A 19,400-nucleotide genomic window follows, 5' to 3' on the forward strand; every position below is an offset into this window, starting at 1 on the left:
AGATATAAAGCAGTATATATACTTAAAGAAGAGATAGGAGAACACATAGCCCTAGAAAGAAAGAAAGCCTCTAGTTTCCTGTTCAGTAGTCATGGGACATGGCTATATATTCCACCTTTGGATAAAGTGAGATGTCCCTGTAGCCTTCCAATAAATTCAATTTTTGTTTAAGCTAATTTAAATGAGTTTCTATTCCATCAATCCTGACAAAACACATTGATTAATTCTGGTGGTTAATCTAAAGAATAAATCAGAGGACAAATAGGCTAGAAACAGGCAGAACACATGAACTAGGGAAAGAGTTATCAAAAGAAGCAATAGTAGCAAATATAGGCAGATTACGATGAAAGAAAAATAGCCGATATTGTGCAGGGTCCACGAAGTTTCATTTAAACAACAGAGTTTCAGGAGGCTGAAACAGTTATCAATTGCCTCAAGGGACCAGAAGGAGCAGAAGGTCACTGATGCTTTTATGAGAATAATTTCAACAGAATAATTGGGACAGAAGTAATATTTTAAAAAGTTAAGAAGTGTTAGAAAATTAACACAACTAAGAAATTTCTTTTAAAGGGATGCCTGGGTGGCTCAGTCAGTTACAGCTCAGGTCATGATCTCAGGGTCCTGGGATTGGGCCCCACATCCTTGCTAGGCAGGGAGACTGCTTCCCCTTTCTGTCTGCCACTCCACTTCCCCTGCTTATGTTCTCTCTCTCTCTGACAAATAAATACAAATTAAAAAAAATAGTAAAGAAAAAATTTCTTTTAAGGAATGTGATGATTAAAAGAAGTATGAGGAGGGGCGCCTGGGTGGCACAGCGGTTAAGCATCTGCCTTCAGCTCAGGGCGTGATCCCGGCATTGTGGGATCGAGCCCCATATCAGGCTCCTCCGCTATGAGCCTGCTTCTTCCTCTCCCACTCCCCCTGCTTGTGTTCCCTCTCTCGCTGGCTGTCTCTATCCTGTCAAATAAATAAATAAAATCTTAAAAAAAAAAAAAAAAGAAGTATGAGGGGACAACAGTATTAAAAAAAAAAGGAGAAATGCAAACTTTTTTTAAGGCAAAGAGTCAGGGGAAAATGAAAGCCCCATCCTGCAAAAGAATGGAATGATATTCCAAAGGAAGCAGAAATCTAGGAAATCATACCCTCAATGAGATCAAATAATTTTTCCTTAAAATTGATTAACAGCAACAAAAGCCAGTAACGGCTGAAGTTCCAAGAAATCTTAAAGTCAAGAGAAGAAAAGTTGAGGAAACTCACATTATTAAATACTATGTATCACTCGGTAGAGGCAGTGACTAGGTGAGTGATTTGTTGAGAACAAAGGAGTTTAGGAATAGATTGGACTTAGGAAAATATAGGTTTGACCCACAACTGGGGAATATGATGGGGAGTTAACAAGAACTAAATCAAGGATTTTATTGACCAAAGGCTTCAGGGGATGTAACAAAAAAGAGAAAAACCACAAACTGTTACTGTAAGGAAAAAGCGAGTTATTAACGATTTAGGTGAGGATAACTTCAAGTATAATTCATTACATAACCTAGTATGATGTACCCTTAACATCTAACTCACAAAAATTAAATAAGGCTATTCAGAAATGTTTCTGCCTAAAAACTGAAAAACATTCTATTTTAAATTTACATTATAAGAAATATTGATATTTATTTCATATTTTAAAAATTAAATAACTCAGACGTTTATTTTACTCTGTATTCAAAAATCAACTTCAGATGTATTGACTTACATATAAAAATAGAACTCCAAAACTCTTAGAAAATATAGATAACTTATCTATTAGACCCAAAGAAAGAATTTTACACAAAAAGCAATTACAATACAAGACTGATAAATTCGATTAAAATTAAAGTTTGCTTTTTTTTTTTCACCAAAAGATACCACAGCAGTAACAAGAGTAAGATTCCAGGTTTATAAATAACAGGAAATTCTACAATAATACTTTTATATCCAGCATTAAATCTAATCGACTCCAGCACTTTATTAACAAGCTATGCACATAACTAAATAACTGATTGTTCATTAAAGAAATAATAACAAAAGTAATAATAATAATAATTAGTTTGCACTGAAGAGATACGGAATGGGAAAAACCAGCAGTTCATAAACCACTTACAGATAAAATTGTCACTACTTTTTTGCTTGTGAATTCATTCTTTTTTAAAAAATATTTTATTTATTTATTTGACAGAGAGACAGCCAGCGAGAGAGGGAACACAAGCAGGGGGAGCGGGAGAGGAAGAAGCAGGCTCCCAGTGGAGGAGCCTGATGGGGGCTCCATCCCAGAACGCCGGGATCACGCTCTGAGCCAAAGGCAGACGCCTAACAACTGAGTCACCCAGGTGCCCCTGTAAATTCATTCTTTAATTGAATCAACTAACTTTTGAGTGTCTGGTACATATTAGGTGATACAGTATTTTATGACTTTCTGTGATTGTTCATTTGGACAGTCTGTCAATCCACAGGTCAAAACTGTAACTTTACGGAGGGAGTTAAGAGGGCGGAGGAGTAGGGGACCCCTTTTTCAGCCGGTCCCCTGAGTCGAGTTGGATAGGTACCAGACCAGCCTGAACATCCACGGAATCAGCCTGAGACGCAGGAAGATACATCTGGATCTCTACAAATGAACGTCTCCAGCGCTGAGAATTGAGGTACGAAGCGGGGAACCATGAAACCATGCACAGATATCGGAAGATAAACGGAAGGGGGAGGGAGCCGCCCGTTCGGGTGCCGGGAAGTGGTAGCCACCTGCACAGGGGAGTGGGCGGACTCGAGGACCAGCACCCGCCAGAGAGCAGACTGAGACCCTGAGCCGGGGAACACGCTCGACCAGACTGAAACAGAGCTCCGGTGCGCTCACTGGAACCAGAGTGAGACCGGAAGCTCCGGGAGCGCGCGGGGGCGGGTGGTGGCTGGCAGTGTTAGAAACCCAAAGGACAGAGACGCGCCGGCCCTGGAAGTGAGGGCTGGGATGCCCGGTGTGGGGCGCACATCCTGAGACGCTGCAGGGTTGAGCAGCACCAACAGAAACAGAGTTAAAGTGGCCAGAATATCAGTGGAGAACGGTCCGCGATCCCTCTGTTCTGAGACAGAGGCTGAGATTCGGCCACTGCTGCTCTGACTCTCAGAAGAGGCACAGCAAACCGCCAGGGAAAGCCACCAGAGAACAAAAGCCTGGAAATACCGGCTCACAGTGTGCCCATTCCCATCCCCCCTCGCAGGGGACACGGACACTCTACCCAAACAGGGTTGCCTGAGTATCGGCGCGGCAGGCCCCTCCCCCAGAACACAGAAGGCAGGCTGAAAAGTCAAGAAGTCCAAAACCCGGGCACCTGGGTGGCGCAGTCATTGAGCCCGTCTTCAGCTTAGGGCGTGATTCCGGCGTTCCGGAAATGAGTCCCTCATCGGGCTCCTCCGCTGGGAGCCTGCTTCTTCCTCTCCCACTCCCCTGCTTGTGTTCCCTCTCTCGCTGGTTGGCTCTCTGCCACATAAATAAATAAATAAAATCTTTAAAGAAGAAGCCCACACCCCTAAGATCCCTATAAAACAAGGGGCACGGCCTGGGACCCAGTCAATAATTTGGGCTATGGAAAACCCCGCAACCTCTCCTCATCAGAATGACAAGAAGGAGAAGCCCCCCACCCCCGCAAAGAAAAGACAGTGAGTCTGTGGCCTATGCCACAGAAATAATGGATATGGATGTAACCAAAGTATCAGAAATGGAATTCAGAGTAACGATGGTCAAAATGATGAGTAGAATTGAAAAAACTATTAACGAAAAGGTTACTGAGAATATAGAATCCCTAAGGACAGAAATGAGAGCGAATCTGACAGAAATTAAAAATTCTATGAGCCAAATGCAGGCAAAACTAGAGGCTCTGACGGCCAGGGTCGCAGAAGCAGAGGAACGGGTTAGTGAATTGGAGGATGGGTTAATAGAGGAAAAAATGAAAATAGAAGATGGTCTTAAAAAAATCCACGCCCACGAATGTAGGTTACGGGAGATTACTGACTCAATGAAACGATCCAATGTTAGAATCATCGGCATCCCCGAGGGGGTGGAGAAAAACAGAGGTCTAGAAGAGATATTTGAACAAATTGTAGCTGAAAACTTCCCTAATCTAGCTAGGGAAACAAACATTCGTGTCCAAGAGGCAGAGAGGACCCCTCCCAAGCTCAACCACGACAAACCTACGCCACGTCACGTCATAGTGCAATTCGCAAATATTAGATGCAAGGATACAGTATTGAAAGCGGCCAGGGCAAAGAAATTTCTCACGTACCAAGGCAAAAGCATCAGAATTACGTCAGACCTGTCTACACAGACCTGGAATGAGAGAAAGGGTTGGGGGAGCATATTTAAAGCTCTTTCAGAGAAAAACATGCAGCCAAGGATCCTTTATCCAGCAAGGCTGTCATTCAGAATTGATGGAGAAATAAAGACATTTCAGAATCGCCAGTCACTAACCAATTTTGTAACCACGAAACCAGCCCTACAGGAGATATTACGGGGGGTTCTATAAAAGTAAAAAGGCCCCAAGAGTGATACAGAACAGAAAGTCACAGCCAATACAAACAAAGACTTTACTGGCAACATGGCAACATTAAAATCATATCTCTCAGTAATCAGTCTTAATGTAAATGGTTTGAACCATCCCATAAAGCGCCACAGGGTTGCAGATTGGATAAAAAGAAATGACCCATCCATTTGCTGTCTACAAGAGACTCATTTCGAACCCAAAGATGCATTCAGACTGAGAGTAAGGGGATGGAGTACCATCTTTCACGCCAATGGACCTCAAAAGAAAGCTGGGGTAGCAATTCTCATATCAGATAAATTGGATTTTAAACTACAGACTATAGTTAGAGATGCAGAAGGGCACTATATTATTCTTAAAGGATGTATCCAACAAGTGGATATGACAATTATAAATATATATGCCCCCAACAGGGAAGGCAGCAAGATACACAAGCCAACTCTTAACCACAATAAAGACATATAGAAAAAAATACACTAATAGTAGGACCTCTACACTCCACTATCAGCAATAGACAGATCACCTAAGCAAGAAATCAGCAAAGAAACAAGAGCTTTGAAAGCCATACTCGACGAGTTGGACCTCATAGATATATATAGAACACTACACCCCAGAACCAAAGAATACTCATTTATTCTAATGCCCATGGAACATTCTCAAGAACAGACCATGTTCTGGGTCACAAAACAGGTCTCAACCGATACCAAAAGACCGAAATTATTCCCCGCACATTCTCAGACCACAACGCTCTGAAATTGGAACTCAATCACAAGGAAAAATTTGGAAGAAACTCAAACACTTGGAGACTAAGAACCATCCTGCTCAGGAATGATTCGATAAACCAGGAAATCAAAAATCAATTTAAACAATTTATGGAGACCAACGAGAATGAAAACACAACGGTCCAAAACCTATGGGACACTGCAAAGGCAGTCCTAAGGGGGAAATACATAGCCATCCAAGCCTCACTCAGAAGAATAGAAAAATCTAAAATGCAGTTTTTATATTCTCACCTCAAGAAACTGGAACAGCAACAGAGGGACAGGCCTAATCCATGCACGAGGAAGCAGCTGACCAAGATTAGAGCAGAAATCAATGAATTAGAAACCAGGAGTACAGTAGAGCAGATCAACAGAACTAGAAGCTGGTTCTTTGAGAGAATTAATAAAATTGACAGACCACTGGCAAGACTTATCCAAAAGAATAGAGAAAGGACCCAAATTATTAAAATTATGAATGAAAAAGGAGAGGTCACAACCAACACCAATGAAATTGGAAGGATTATTAGAAACTTTTATCAATAGCTTTATGCCAATAAATCAAGCAATCTGGAAGAGATGGAGGCCTTCCCAGAAACCTATAAACTACCAAGACTGAAGCAGGAAGAAATTGATTTTTTAAATAGGCCAATTAATTATGAAGAGATTGAGTCAGTGATAAACAACCTTCCAAATAACAAAACTCCAGGCCGGACGGTTTTCCTGGGGAATTCCACCAAACATTCAAAGAAGAAATAATACCTATTCTCCTAACGCTATTTCAAAAAATAGAAACAGAAGGAAAGCTACCAAACTCATTCTATGAGGCCAATATTACCTCGATCCCCAAACCAGGCAAAGACCCCCTCAAAAAGGAGAATTACAGACCGATTTCCCTAATGAATATGGACACCAAAATCCTCAACAAGATCCTGGCTAAAGAAGCCAACGGTACATTAAAAGGATTATCCATCATGACCAAGTGGGATTCATCCCTGGGATGCAAGAGTGGTTCAACATTCACAAATCTATCGGTGTCTTAGATTTTATCCAGAAAGAAAAATTCAAAAATCATATGATTCTCTCAATAGATGCAGAAAAAGCATTTGACAAAATACAGCATCCTTTCCTGATTAAAACCCTTCAGAGGGTAGGGATAGAGGATACATTCCTCAATCTCATAAAAACCATCTATGAAAAGCCTACAGCAAATATCATTCTCAATGGGGAAAAGCTGGAAGCCTTTCCCTTAAGATCAGAAACACGACAAGGATGCCCACTCTCACCATTATTATTCAACATAGTACTAGAAGTCCTTGCAACAGCAATCAGACAACAAAAAGGGATAAAAGGTATCCAAACCGGCAAAGAAGAAGTCAAAATGTCTCTCTTCGCAGATGACATGATACTCTATATGGAAAACCCAAAAGAATCCACTCCCAAACTATTAGAAGTTATAGAGCAATTCAGTAATGTGGCGGGATACAAAATCAATGCTCAGAAATCAGTTGCATTTCTATACAAATAATGAGACTGAAGAAAGAGAAATTAGGGATTCCATCCCATTTACAATAGCACCAAAAACCATACGTTACCTTGGAATTAACTTAACCGGAAACGTAAAGAATCTATATTCTAGAAACTATAAATCACTCTTGAAAGACATTGAAGAAGACACAAAAAGATGGAAAAATATTCCATGCTCATGGATCGAAGAATTAACATAGTTAAAATGTCCATGCTACCCAGAGCAATCTACAATTTCAATGCTATCCCAATCAAAATACCGATGACATTTTTCAAAGAACTGGAACAAACAGTCCTTAAATTTGTATGGAAACAGAAAAGGCCCCAAATCACCAAGGAACTGCTGAAAAGGAAAAACAAAGCTGGGGGCATCACAATGCCGGATTTCGAGCTATACTACAGAGCTGTGATCACAAAGACAGCATGGTACTGGCACAAAAACAGACACATAGACCAATGGAACAGAATAGAGAGCCCAGAAATGGACCCTCTCTTTGGGCAACTAATCTTTGATAAAGCAGGAAAAAACATCCGGTGGGAAAAAGACAGTCTCTTCAATAAATGGTGCTGGGAAAATTGGACAGCTACATGCAAAAGAATGAAACTTGACCACTCTCTCACACCATACACAAAGATAAACTCCAAATGGACGAAAGACCTCGATGTGAGACAGGAATCCATCAAAATCCTTGAGGAGAACATAGGCAGCAACGTCTACGACATTGGCCAAAGCAACCTTTCTCATGACACATCTCCAAAGGCAAGAGAAACAAAAGATAAAATGAACTTGTGGGACTTCATCAAGATAAAAAGCTTCTGCACAGCCAAGGAAACAGTCAAAAAAACTCAGAGGCAGCCCACGGAATGGGAGAATATATTTGCAAATGATGCTACAGATAAAAGACTGGTATCCAAGATCTACAAAGAACTTCTCAAACTCAATACGCAAGAAACAAATATACAAATCATAAAATGGGCAGAAGATATGAACACTTTTCCAATGATGACATACAAATGGCTAACAGACACATGAAAAAATGTTCAAAATCATTAGCCATCAGGGAAATTCAAATCAAAACCACACTAAGATACCACCTTACGCCAGTTAGAATGGCAAAAATTGACAAGGCAAGAAACAACAATTGCTGGAGAGGATGTGGAGAAAGGGGATCCCTCCTACATTGTTGGTGGGAATGCAAGTTGGTACAGCCACTCTGGAAAACAGCGTGGAGGTCCCTTAAAAAGTTAAAAATTGAGCTACCCTATGAACCAGCCATTGCACTTCTGGGTATTTACCCCAAACATACAGACGTAGTGAAGAGAAGGGCCATATGCACCCCAATGTTTATAGCAGCATTGTCCACAATAGCTAAATCGTGGAAGGAGCCGAGATGCCCTTCAACAGATGACTGGATTAAGAAGTTGTGGTCCATATATACAATGGAATATTACTCAGCTATCAGAAAGAACGAGTTCTCAACATTTGCTGCAACATGGATGGCACCGGAGGAGATAATGCTAAGTGAAATAAGTCAAGCAGAGAAAGACAATTATCATATGATTTCTCTCATCTATGGAACAAAAGAACTAGGAGGATCGGTAGGGGAAGAAAGGGATAAAGAAAGGGGGGGTAATCAGAAGGGGGAATGAAGCATGAGAGACAATGGACTCTGGAAAACAAACTGAGGGCTTCAGAGGGGAGGGGAGTGGGGGGATGGGATAGGCTGGTGATGGGTAGTGGGGAGGGCACGTATTGCATGGTGCACTGGGTGTTATATGCAACTAATGAATCAAAGAACTTTACATCAGAAACCAGGGATGTACTGTATGGTGACTAACATAATATAATAAAAAAACATTAAAAAAACAAAAACAAAAACACAAAAGTGTAACTTTACCCTTTCTATAAGTGCAGGCTTGCTCATCACAATTACATAAATGATTCCAAATATTTGCCAAAAGGTAAAACATTTAAAACTGTTCCTCCCACAAACTCCCTAAAAGAAAGTGAAATGACAAGTTACAAACTAAGAGAAAAATTTCACAGTATACACAAAGGATTAACATGAAGAGTATAATAAAGTACTCCTGTAAGTCAATAGGAAAAACAGAAAAATAGGCAAGAGACATGAACAGGCATTTCACTGATAAGGAACCATGAAAAGCCAGTAAACATAAAAAGAAACGTTCTACATCAGTGATGATCTGGAAAATGCAAATCAAGAGCACAATGTGATAACATTCTACACTCTTCTGGTTTGTAAAAATTAAAGATAGTATCAATTGTAAGACGGATAATCAAAGGATTTTTCATCTCATATACTGCTGATATGAATATAAATTGGTGCAATCATCATCTTCTAGAGTTGGGCATTCACCTACCCTGTGAGACAGCAATTCTATCGTTAGGTATATAATTAATAGAAACTCCTATATATATACAACAGGAAAAATGCACAATATCCAGAGTAGCATTGTTCACCATTACAAAAACCAAAGAGTAACTAAATGCTCAACAAGGGAGACTGAGTAGTAAATCAATAACCAAACATTCAACAAGGAAGAGTTGATGATAGTTACTCAATGAAATATTATACAGAAATTAAATGACTACAGGAACATGCAATGATATGAATAAATCAGCAGTCACAGATGAAAAATCAAGTTCAGAAAGATTATATTCAACATAATTACACAAAAAAACTAAAATAAAAGATGTATCTTTTTGAATTACATATCCAGCAAAGCTACATACAAATAAAGCAAGAGAATGAACACAGGACTCAAGATGATCATGACCTCCGTTGACAAGAAGGTGCAGATAGGGGGAGGTTAAGTTTCTAGCTTTTTTGGGAGGTGGGGAGTGAGTGGTGGTCCATGGGTGCTTACTACAGTGATAGATAGATGGATGGATAATTAATCTAATGCAGTGTATCTAAGGTTTAGTAAAAGTTAAAAAAAACCCAAATTTAATGAAATCAGTTCAATGAAAATTCTGAAACAGGCAAAACAGCACCTCCTTAGAGAATCACTAAGGTAGCAACTACAGGAAAGGGAAAACAATATGATTAATGTGTAAAATATATGATATTTAACACATGTATGATATTTAGATTTGTAAGTACATTTTCTATAATCTAAAACAAATTCCAAATTCTGTCATAACAACTTTCTAATAAATCAAGGTGTTTGTGAGCCAGGGAAGCAAAGCTTTAACTAATTAGAAAAAGCAAATCACTGCTGAGTTTCTAAAATAAATAGATCTTAATATGTTATGTATTTCTTATGTATCAGTTCATCTTTATAATGTGACACCAACATTTACCTTAAAACCTAAGGTATTTATTATCATCAAATACACTCCTCCCATACTTTCCTATTCATTTTAAAAGACAATATTTATACACATATTACACAATTTTTGTGAGATTGTGAAAAACCAAACATGACAATAGAGCTAATTTCAAATAAAATTTTATTAGATAAAATTAAGAGAAACGAGATATGTTTCAAAATAAATGTTTTCTATTTTCGCTTTTCTAAGATATTAGAGGCTTTTTGACTGTATGTTTTCCCATTCAAAATATTAAATATCTTTTTAAAGCTTTTTACTACTTTCCAATTTTTCAACTTTGCTGCCAAGTTTGAACACTGCTGTATATCAAAAGTTAATCATATTAAATGTTACATGATTTTTTCATAGAGTATAATTGGTTTTTGAAATACAGTAGATAATTTGATAATTGTTCAACGCAGTACATCTTACAAGGAAATGATGCAGAAGTAACTACTCTTTTTTTTTTTTTTAAAGATTTTATGTATTTATTTGAGAGAGAGAGTGCACGTGAGAGAGGAGCAGAAAGAGAAGCAGAAGCAGAAGGACAAGCAGACTGCGCTGAGCACGGAGAGGGATGCAGGGTTCGATCCCATGACCCTGAGACAGTGACCTGAGCTGAAATCAAGAGTTAGACGGTTAACCCACTGAGCCACCCAGGTGCCCTGAGAAGTAACTATTCTATTTAAATACCATATACACATCTTAAGTTTTAAGTGATTATTTATCTCTACAAACTACTACTCCACTGTTTTTTGTTTAATAGGGGACACATAGGAATAACCTGATAAAAGGCATAAAAATCTACGGTTGCCAAATTTGAAAAGCAAAAAGAGAAGAGCCCAAGGAATTAAAGGCAAAGCCCTGGGGTAAACAGACAATGCCTAGAAAGTGTCCCCCTACCAATCATTTGTGAATAGTAAAAGTTGTACAAAACTAGAAAAATCTGTATTATAATAATTAGAGATGACAGAAAAACAATCTATTTAGAGCCATCATTTTGTAACAGTAGTTTCAGCACAGATTTTTACTTAGGTAAAAGGTAGTTGACAAGTTATTTAAAGACATGCCTTATTCAATAAAGCATGCAGCATTCTACAAGAGTAGCAGTAATCAAATCTAAGCTGAAAAACCACATCGCATCAATTTATTATTCAAAGAGCTAATGCTATGTATCATTGTCCATTACTAAGTCTATACTATACTCTTCACTTATTTTTCTTCTCAACTGTATCTCAAAGCACTGACTCAAAATCAAAATATTTTTATATAAAAAGTCAATAAAGCCAGTTAGATCTACGTATCTATAACTAGTGGCAAGAAATTTTCTTAACTTATAGCTACTTCTATCTTAAAATGCTATGTACTTCATTTTTCTTTAAAATTCTAATAAGTGGAATAAATGGAGGAAAAAATATTAAATCAATACATTGTATACCTTCAAGTTATACAATATTGTATGTCAAATATATCTCAATTAAAAGGAGCGGGGACAGGGAGGAAACAGACTGAAATGCCTTGGGACTTTTAAGTTGGAAAAGTTTGTCAGTTATCTCTGAGTAACAGAACTATGAGCATTTTTTGTTTTCTTTGTGCTTTTCTGTTTTTACAGATTTTCTACAATGAACATGTATTATGTTCACAATTTAAAAGACCTGTAGGGGTGCCTGGATGGCTCAGCTGGCACTTAGTTAAGCGCCAGTTAAGCAACCAACTCTTGATTTTGGCTTAGGTCATGATCTCAGGGTTGTAGGTTCGAGCCCCATGTCAGGCTCCGTGCTGAGTATGGAGCCTGCTTAAGATTGTCTCTCCTTCTCCCTCTGCCCTTCTTGCTCATGCTCTGTCTCTCTCCTGAAAAAAGAGAAGGAAAGGAAAAGGAAAATAACTGTAAAATCCACCTTGCCTATCCTTGCCTATTACTTTCTCATGCTACATTCCTCCAACCCACCATAAAAACTTAATCATCCCGACAGAGACATTCCACTTTTCAGCATTACTGCAAAACTAGATGTCACCTAATTTCACACCAAATGGGTAAAATAACAGTGTGTTGTACGTAGGTATAACATAACTAGTGCAGAAATTCCTTTTGAACTTTTCAAGGGAATAGTTTTGGGACAAGGGATTCAAAATGTTAATTAAAATAATTTCTTAGGGTAATGATTATAATCAATTTCTTTTAAGATTTTATTTATTTATTTGAGAGAGAGAGAGAGAGAGAGAGAGACAGAGATAGCGACAGAGTACAAGCAGGGAGGAGAGGAAGAAGCAGACTCCCCGCTAAGCAGGAAGCCCAATGCTGGGCTCAATCCCAGGACCCTGAGATCATGACCTGAGCCGAAGTCAGACGCTTAACCAACTGAGCCACCCAGGTGCCCTATAATCAACTTCTGTTAGAACAGTCAAGACATTTCTCACTGTAAGTGACAAATGGAGGGCATCTTCTCATCAATGTATTGAATGCCTACTAAATGCCAAACACATAGCTTGGTTACACATGTGCTTAAAATTTTAAAGCCAAGTTTATCTTATGGATAGACTGCAGAGAAATGCAAAATCATTTGGAAGGATTTCAGCAAACATTCAACAACTTTCACCAGAAACCATAATTGTTAAATGATGAAAACCTGCAAAAAAGTTATTTTGCACCGTTAGTCTTTGTAGAATATTATACCTTATTCCCAAAAACAAAGCACTACTAAATTCTAGACTACCAATAGAACGTAAAAATCATTTTTTTTTGTTATAGAGGAACTTAACAAACAGTATAAAATTTATATTAAAGTTAACTCTGCTTAATTATATTTTTGGCCAATTTTTTGAAAATTCACACATCCATAACACTGCAATGCAAAATATTTACAGGTCCACACAACTGTGGGAGCTCAAAAAATGCACAGATCTGATTTTAAACTCAGATTTACAGTGTAACAATGAACAATCTACCTAACATTCCTACACACAGTTTCCTGATCTGTTAAATGGAAATAACACCTACCTTATTGGACTATAAAGATTAAATAAGGCAGAGTACCAAGTACAATGACTGAAATATAGCAAATGTTCAATAAATGTTATTTGCATTCTCTTCTAGAAAGTGAAGTCATATCTTCTCAACTTTATATCCTCCGATATATGATAGATTTTGTAGATACTCAATAAATGTTTCTTGAAATGAATCCCTGTAATTTAAGGCAAACTACCTCAAACTTTCACTTGAGCAAGTCACCTCTACTTAAATTCTGCTGAGAATGGAACTTAAGATTCTTTGCCTAATACTTTATTAGGCATTTTGATAAACATAAATCATGGATAATCGACAAGATAACTTTATTAGTATGGTATTCAATATCTGAATCTGCAGTCTACCAAATTACTGTTGTAGCCAGTATTTTCATTTTGAGATTCTTTAGATAGTTTTCATTAATCCAGTTTCCTTAAAAATAAACTTTAATTTCTTTGGCCCCACAAAAAAATATCTCACTAGGTTTCCCCTTCAAATAAAAAATAAAGAGAATGGGATAAAACAAGTTAGTTATGAGATAAAAATCAGAAATTGCCAATTAAGTTTATATATTTAACAGCCTATTTTTATTTTAACTACAGCAAATATTCTTCCTTATACATTGAAGCCTCTAGCCATCAAAGTTTATGTGTACTTTATTAATGATTCCTTGTTGAATAAGCCTCCTAAATTACTAGCAACAGTTAGAAACGTTATTCCATTGAAATATTACAGCAATTAACAAGGCAAAACACTATGGTTTCAGATTCTGTCTTTCCACAACTGAAGGTTATTAATAAGCCAATTATAACTCAAGTAGCAAAGTATTTCAAGTTCTGCAATATAATTTGAAAAACAGTTTTAAATGTTGGATATACAGGGGCACCTGGTGGCTCAGTCGGTTAAGTGTTTGCTTTTGGCTCCGGTAATGATCCCAGTGTCCAGGGGATCAAGCCTGGTGTCGCACTTCCTGCCTAGTGGGGAGTCTGCTTTTCCCTCCCCCTGCTCTTGCGCTCTTGCTCTCTCTCTCCCTCCCAATAAATAAAATCTTTTTAAAAAACGTTGGATATACAATGTTTCTATAAGTATCAATTTCATTAAAAGTAGGTTGTAACATGTAACTTTCAGAGTGACACAAGTATTCCTGAGACAAGATAGTGCAAAGTAACAGTTTTTAACTACTGAACACCAGTTTTAAAACTTGCTACATAATTAAATACTTAAAATCAGTATGTCAGAGAAGCATTAAGAACTACATATTAATTTCTCAATTTAAATAAATTTAAACAACTTAGACGCTTTTTAAAAACTGCTTCTCCAAACAAGTTTGAGAAATATTTGGTTAACTATATACTAGTTCCATGACCCAATGAAACAGTAAAAGATTTGAACAGATGGATATACTTGGTGAAGCAAATTTTATCACCATTTATCATAAGTGCTAATATAAATACTGTTCTCAATTAATTTAATACACACGATAAAGTCCAAATGCAGTAACTTTTATTAAAACCGGCAGTCAAATACACCAAGAAAAATGCCCTGGATATACTTGTCAACTTCCAAGGTAACACTTAATAAAAAATCATTCTTTTTCTGGAAGGGGTTAGACTTTTTTAAAAGAAATATAACTTTAGATCAGGTGTCCCCCTACTTTGATCACATTTTTTAAATAGTCATATTTAAAATTTCTTATCTCTGACTTGCTTCCTTCTTATTGTCAAAATTGATCTTAATAAAAGTCCCTAAGTGTTTTAATACATTTGAAAATATATTTTTCAGGTCCAGTGCCAAAATGAGTGTCTTTTATGACAATTTTCTATAAAATACAAATAAGGATACCAAGTACTTTATAATTCTGAAGCCACCCCAAAGAAAAACGTTCCTACCCATTTTTATGGATTTTTCTCAGTCAGAACCAAAGTATGCTTTTCCTATTTCAAGACTAGGCAGTGGAAAGCATTTCCAATGCGCCTCAAACAAACCTCATTTTAAAAGTTCATGTAAATTAATAAAACAATAAATTCCATCCATTTAGCAAATGTGGCATCTGTAAGACCTTATAAAAGGCTAAGAGTAATTAGACTGCCAAATGGCAATATGTTCAATGACAGGAAATTCAAAGCTGATTCAAAGGATTCCAAGTTTGCAATCCTGCATTGGTATACCTTGTTGAAATCTCTACTTTTGTTCACTAAATACCAAATATTGTAACAGTGCCTTCAAGCTTACATGTACTGAACTTATAAAGGGATCCACTGAAAAATATATTTAAACAGCAAAAAAATTAGAAGCAGTTGCAATACTTAATTTTGGCATCATCAAGAATCAACCCTTCGGTGTCTAGATTCAGTCTTTTAAAAATAATTAACTGTCTAACGCACAAAAAATACTTTTTTCTTGTCTTAATTCTTATCTCCAATATTTAAGTATCCAGAAGACGTCTACAGTAAAACACACCAAAATAAATATAAGTCAAAAAACAAATATAAAATTTTAATCCAGATGTGAACATCTCTGGAACACCCCAAAGTAATAAAAAATAAACTCAACAGAGTAGCGTTAAGTACCCCTGCATAGCAAAGACTTAAGGACAAAAATCGTGCCTACATCATTAAATATTTAGCCGTAAATGGAAAACAATACTACTACTACTACTCGGCATAGACTCCACTTATCAAGGGACCTATTTTGTTCTCATCTTCTGCAGGCATGTGGTGCCCAACATTCATTCTCCCTCAGTCTATTGCTTGCTCATTTGTAAACAACTTCTATAGGTCTTTCTCTGGTGTTCCAACGGGAGGGAAAATGAAAGTCTGAAAAGCATCAGCATCTGAGCTTCCGGATCTGAGCAGGGAGTAGCAAAGAAGGGGACCATATAGCTATGATCTGGTTAAAGAGAGAGAGAGAGAGAGAGAGAGAGAGAGAGAGAGAAAGGAAAGGTAGCCTTTATATTAAAGAAATTCAGTCACCTGAAGAGGGCTAGTGAAGTGAGGTATTTGGTGTGACACGCTTTAAAAAAAAAAAAAAAACACCAAAAAAAACCCCCCCAAAAAACAAAACAAAAAAAATCGTTGTCTGGGGGCTGGAAGTTATGGGGGCGCTCTTTGTGCGGAGTCGGAGGGGAAGAGGAGAGACGAGAAAACAGCTTGGGAGTCATTCAAAGGAGTTTAAGGAGCGGTGTACGAGGGAAAGGCGGGGCGGGGCCTGGCCGGCCGGAGGGAGGGGGCTATAGGGGCGTCCGCGGGCGGCTCTGACACCAGGGAGGGGGCGGTGAGCTGGCCGCTCCGGGGACCGGGTGGGAGCAGGCTGCAGGCAGCCGACAGAGATGGGGTCCCTCTGGTAGGCAGAGTCAAATTAAATTGGTGTCAGGCCAGAGCTCTGGTGGGGAAGAGAGTCAGGCTCCCGAAGGAAGCGGCTCCCGAGTGACATCCCCGAGTTTCCGCACTTAGCTGGCTAGGGGCGCGGCGGCCTTAGGACTTCCCTGGGCCCCCGACCCCGCGCCAGACTGTCTCCCTCTCTCCTTCGCTAGCGCCTCCCGCCCGGGCCCGCGGCCCTTACCTGCAACTCCGTGAGCAGAATCTCCCCGCGTTCGGGGTTGGACGCCATTGCGCTCCGCTCTGGACTCCGCACCTGGCCGGGGCCGCCGCTGGCGAAGGGAGAAGGCGGGACGGGACCCGGGGTGGGGGGTGAGGAGCGGGGAAAGAAAGAAAAAAAAAAACAAAACACTAGGGATTCATGGAGGCGCAGCCCCTGCTGGAGGCGCGGCTTATTTCTCCCGGTTCATGGAGAGCGGCGGGGAGCGAGGGCACTCGTAGCGGGCTCCCCCTCGCTGCCCGCCCGCCCGCGCCGGATTCTGTTCGCTCAGTCGCTCCCACTGGGCGACGCCAGGAGCCGCCTCAAGCTTCTCGGTGCGGGGCGCTGCGGCCGCAGCTGCGGCTCCTCCTGTCGCACCATTTGGCTGTCACTGCGTCGCAAAAGCGGCTTCACTTGGCGGCTGCCAGAACACGTGACGGCCGCGGCCGCTACCTCCAGTAGCGAGGGGGAGGAGGGGCGGAGAGGACCCCGAGGGCGGGAGCAGCGCGGGGGGCGGGGCGGCTTCCGACCCGGCTCAGCGGCGGGGGCAGCCATTGGACCCCGCCGGGGTGAAAATGAGGGGAAAGGACTGGACTCGCGTCTCTTGGGAGGCGGGAAGAGGAAGAAAAAACACACACCCGCTTTTCTGCTGCGTTTAACGGCCCCACCGTGAACACTAGAACTCGGGAGCTTACTCTTTTGTTTTTTCCCCCTAGCGCCTCTTCTCTTGTCTAAGTTTAGGCCTAACGTAAACGAGCCCCGTTCTGACCTCCACAACCTAAAGAGTTTCGGGGCTCACATTTTATAGATTATTCCCCTGCCCCCCACCGACCCAAGCTGTTAATCTTGCCTTTTCCTCCGTCCTACTCCTAGCGCGCCATTCCGACCAGTAAGGTGCACAGCTGGCTAAACTGGGGTGTGGTCTGTACTTTTAAAGAAATGAAAGCGCTTGGGATCTCGGGCAGTCTTTAATGCACAGCTTTTAAGATGCCTTTTCCCAAGCGCTGAACTGCTGTGGCTGGGGCTGTGGAACTCCACTGAGTTTAAAATCTGATTAACTAGTGTTTGGATTGTTTTAATTGAATGTAAACTGAAGGAGGTGGGGAGAATTAGCCCCGCGAATGGAAAAAGCCAACTTTCCTTGATGCAGTAAACATCCAAGCTAAGCTATTAGTGACATATAGCTAAGTAGTTTAAGTTTTGGTTTAAGAAAATTACACTGTAGTATTCGGGAACGTCAATAAAGTCACCAACAGGTAGCTTTTGTTTTGTTTCAGCAGTGAATGGATATTCCAGGCAGCTGCTTAATTTTAGGTTGAGGCTGGAATACAATGTCTTTGTTAAAAGCTACTTGGGGAAAGTGTTAGGGGTTATTTAGTTAGATAGCTACTTGGAAGGCTTAATTGGCATACTTCTTAAGAAATATAATATGTACTTCTCTTACACTCCATGTGAGATAGATCTGTTGGGGTGATGCTAGGACTTATATTTATCTTTTTGTCTTCTCAAGTCTCCTGCATTAGTTTGACAAACATTTATTGAAGATCTAGCGTTTTATGACCACTATGAGTTTCTGAACTCCAACTCATAATATGTGATAAGGAATTTTTCTGCCCTGTATTTCAAATTTTTGCAACATATATGTTTAATGCTTTGCTTTGATTGAAATGATAATTAAAATATATGCAATAGCAACCCTTGGAAAAGTCAGCACATAATTATTGCCCTTCCTGGTAACTAAGAGCCAGAGTTACAGGCCCTGGAGTTACAGCTACGATTAAGAGAGTCCTTGTCACTGGAGTGATTGAATATTTTGGAGAAACAAACCTGTGTCCAAATAAATATGATGCAATTTTTAAACGGTAGGCACAAAATGTTAGGGAAGCACTGCATTCAGATATGTATAGACATATAATGTGTTTGTGTGATAAAATATACATAACATAAAATTTACCATTTGAACAATTTAAAGGAACAATTTAGTGGCATTAAATGCATGCAGATATATTTTGCTTATTTTTTGCCTTGCCTTACTCGTGAATGAATTTGACATGGCTGACATGCACATACTTGGTGCTTAAAGACAGAATTAAAAATTACCTATGTAAAGGGGATCCTGACTGGCCCAATTTGTAGAGCATGAGACTCTTGATCTTAGGGTTGTAGGTTTGAGCCCCATGTTGGGTATAGAGATTACGTAAAAATAAAATCTTTTTTTAAAAATTTACCAATGTAAGGACTTAGAAACATAGTCAAAGAGCATTCTTTTAAAAAATAAATTCAGGTATAAGAAAATGTTCATATTTTAAAACCATGGAATTTTTTAACTAGAAGAGACTTAAAATGTCGAGCATAACTCTTAATACAGGTAAAAGAAAATAGGCCATAATTTACTTAATTAATAAGGAGTATGGCAACATTATTGCTTAGTGGCAGAGATGGAGACTGAACCTCAATCTGCTAGCCCCAGCCTTGTTCTAACCTACACCATGCTACCATAAGTACTTTAAAATAGAATCCTCATGGGATACCTGGGTGGCTCTGTCAGTTAAGTGTCTGCCTTTGGCTCAGGTCATGATCCCAGGTTTGTGAGACTGAGTCCCACATCAGGCTCCCTGCTCAGTGGGGAGTCTGCTTACCCTCTGCCT

The 19,400-nt window shown here is 39.4% G+C and overlaps 1 protein-coding gene across 2 annotated transcripts in view; it reads right to left on the reverse strand.

Annotated features, from left to right (window-relative positions):
• PKN2 (protein kinase N2) overlaps nt 1-16,863 on the reverse strand; it is a 133,134-nt gene extending 116,271 nt beyond the window's left edge. For both annotated transcript variants that reach the window (XM_040627072.1, XM_040627071.1), the window contains exon 1: nt 16,738-16,863. In XM_040627072.1, coding sequence (XP_040483006.1) covers nt 16,738-16,785 — 48 coding nt within the window. In that variant the 5' untranslated portion in view covers nt 16,786-16,863. The remainder of the gene's footprint in view (nt 1-16,737) is intronic.
• Between the last annotated feature and the right edge of the window lie 2,537 nt (nt 16,864-19,400).

This window comes from Ursus maritimus, unplaced genomic scaffold (genome assembly GCF_017311325.1).
Source record: "Ursus maritimus isolate PB19 unplaced genomic scaffold, ASM1731132v1 scaffold_12, whole genome shotgun sequence".
Classification (NCBI taxonomy): domain Eukaryota; kingdom Metazoa; phylum Chordata; class Mammalia; order Carnivora; family Ursidae; genus Ursus; species Ursus maritimus.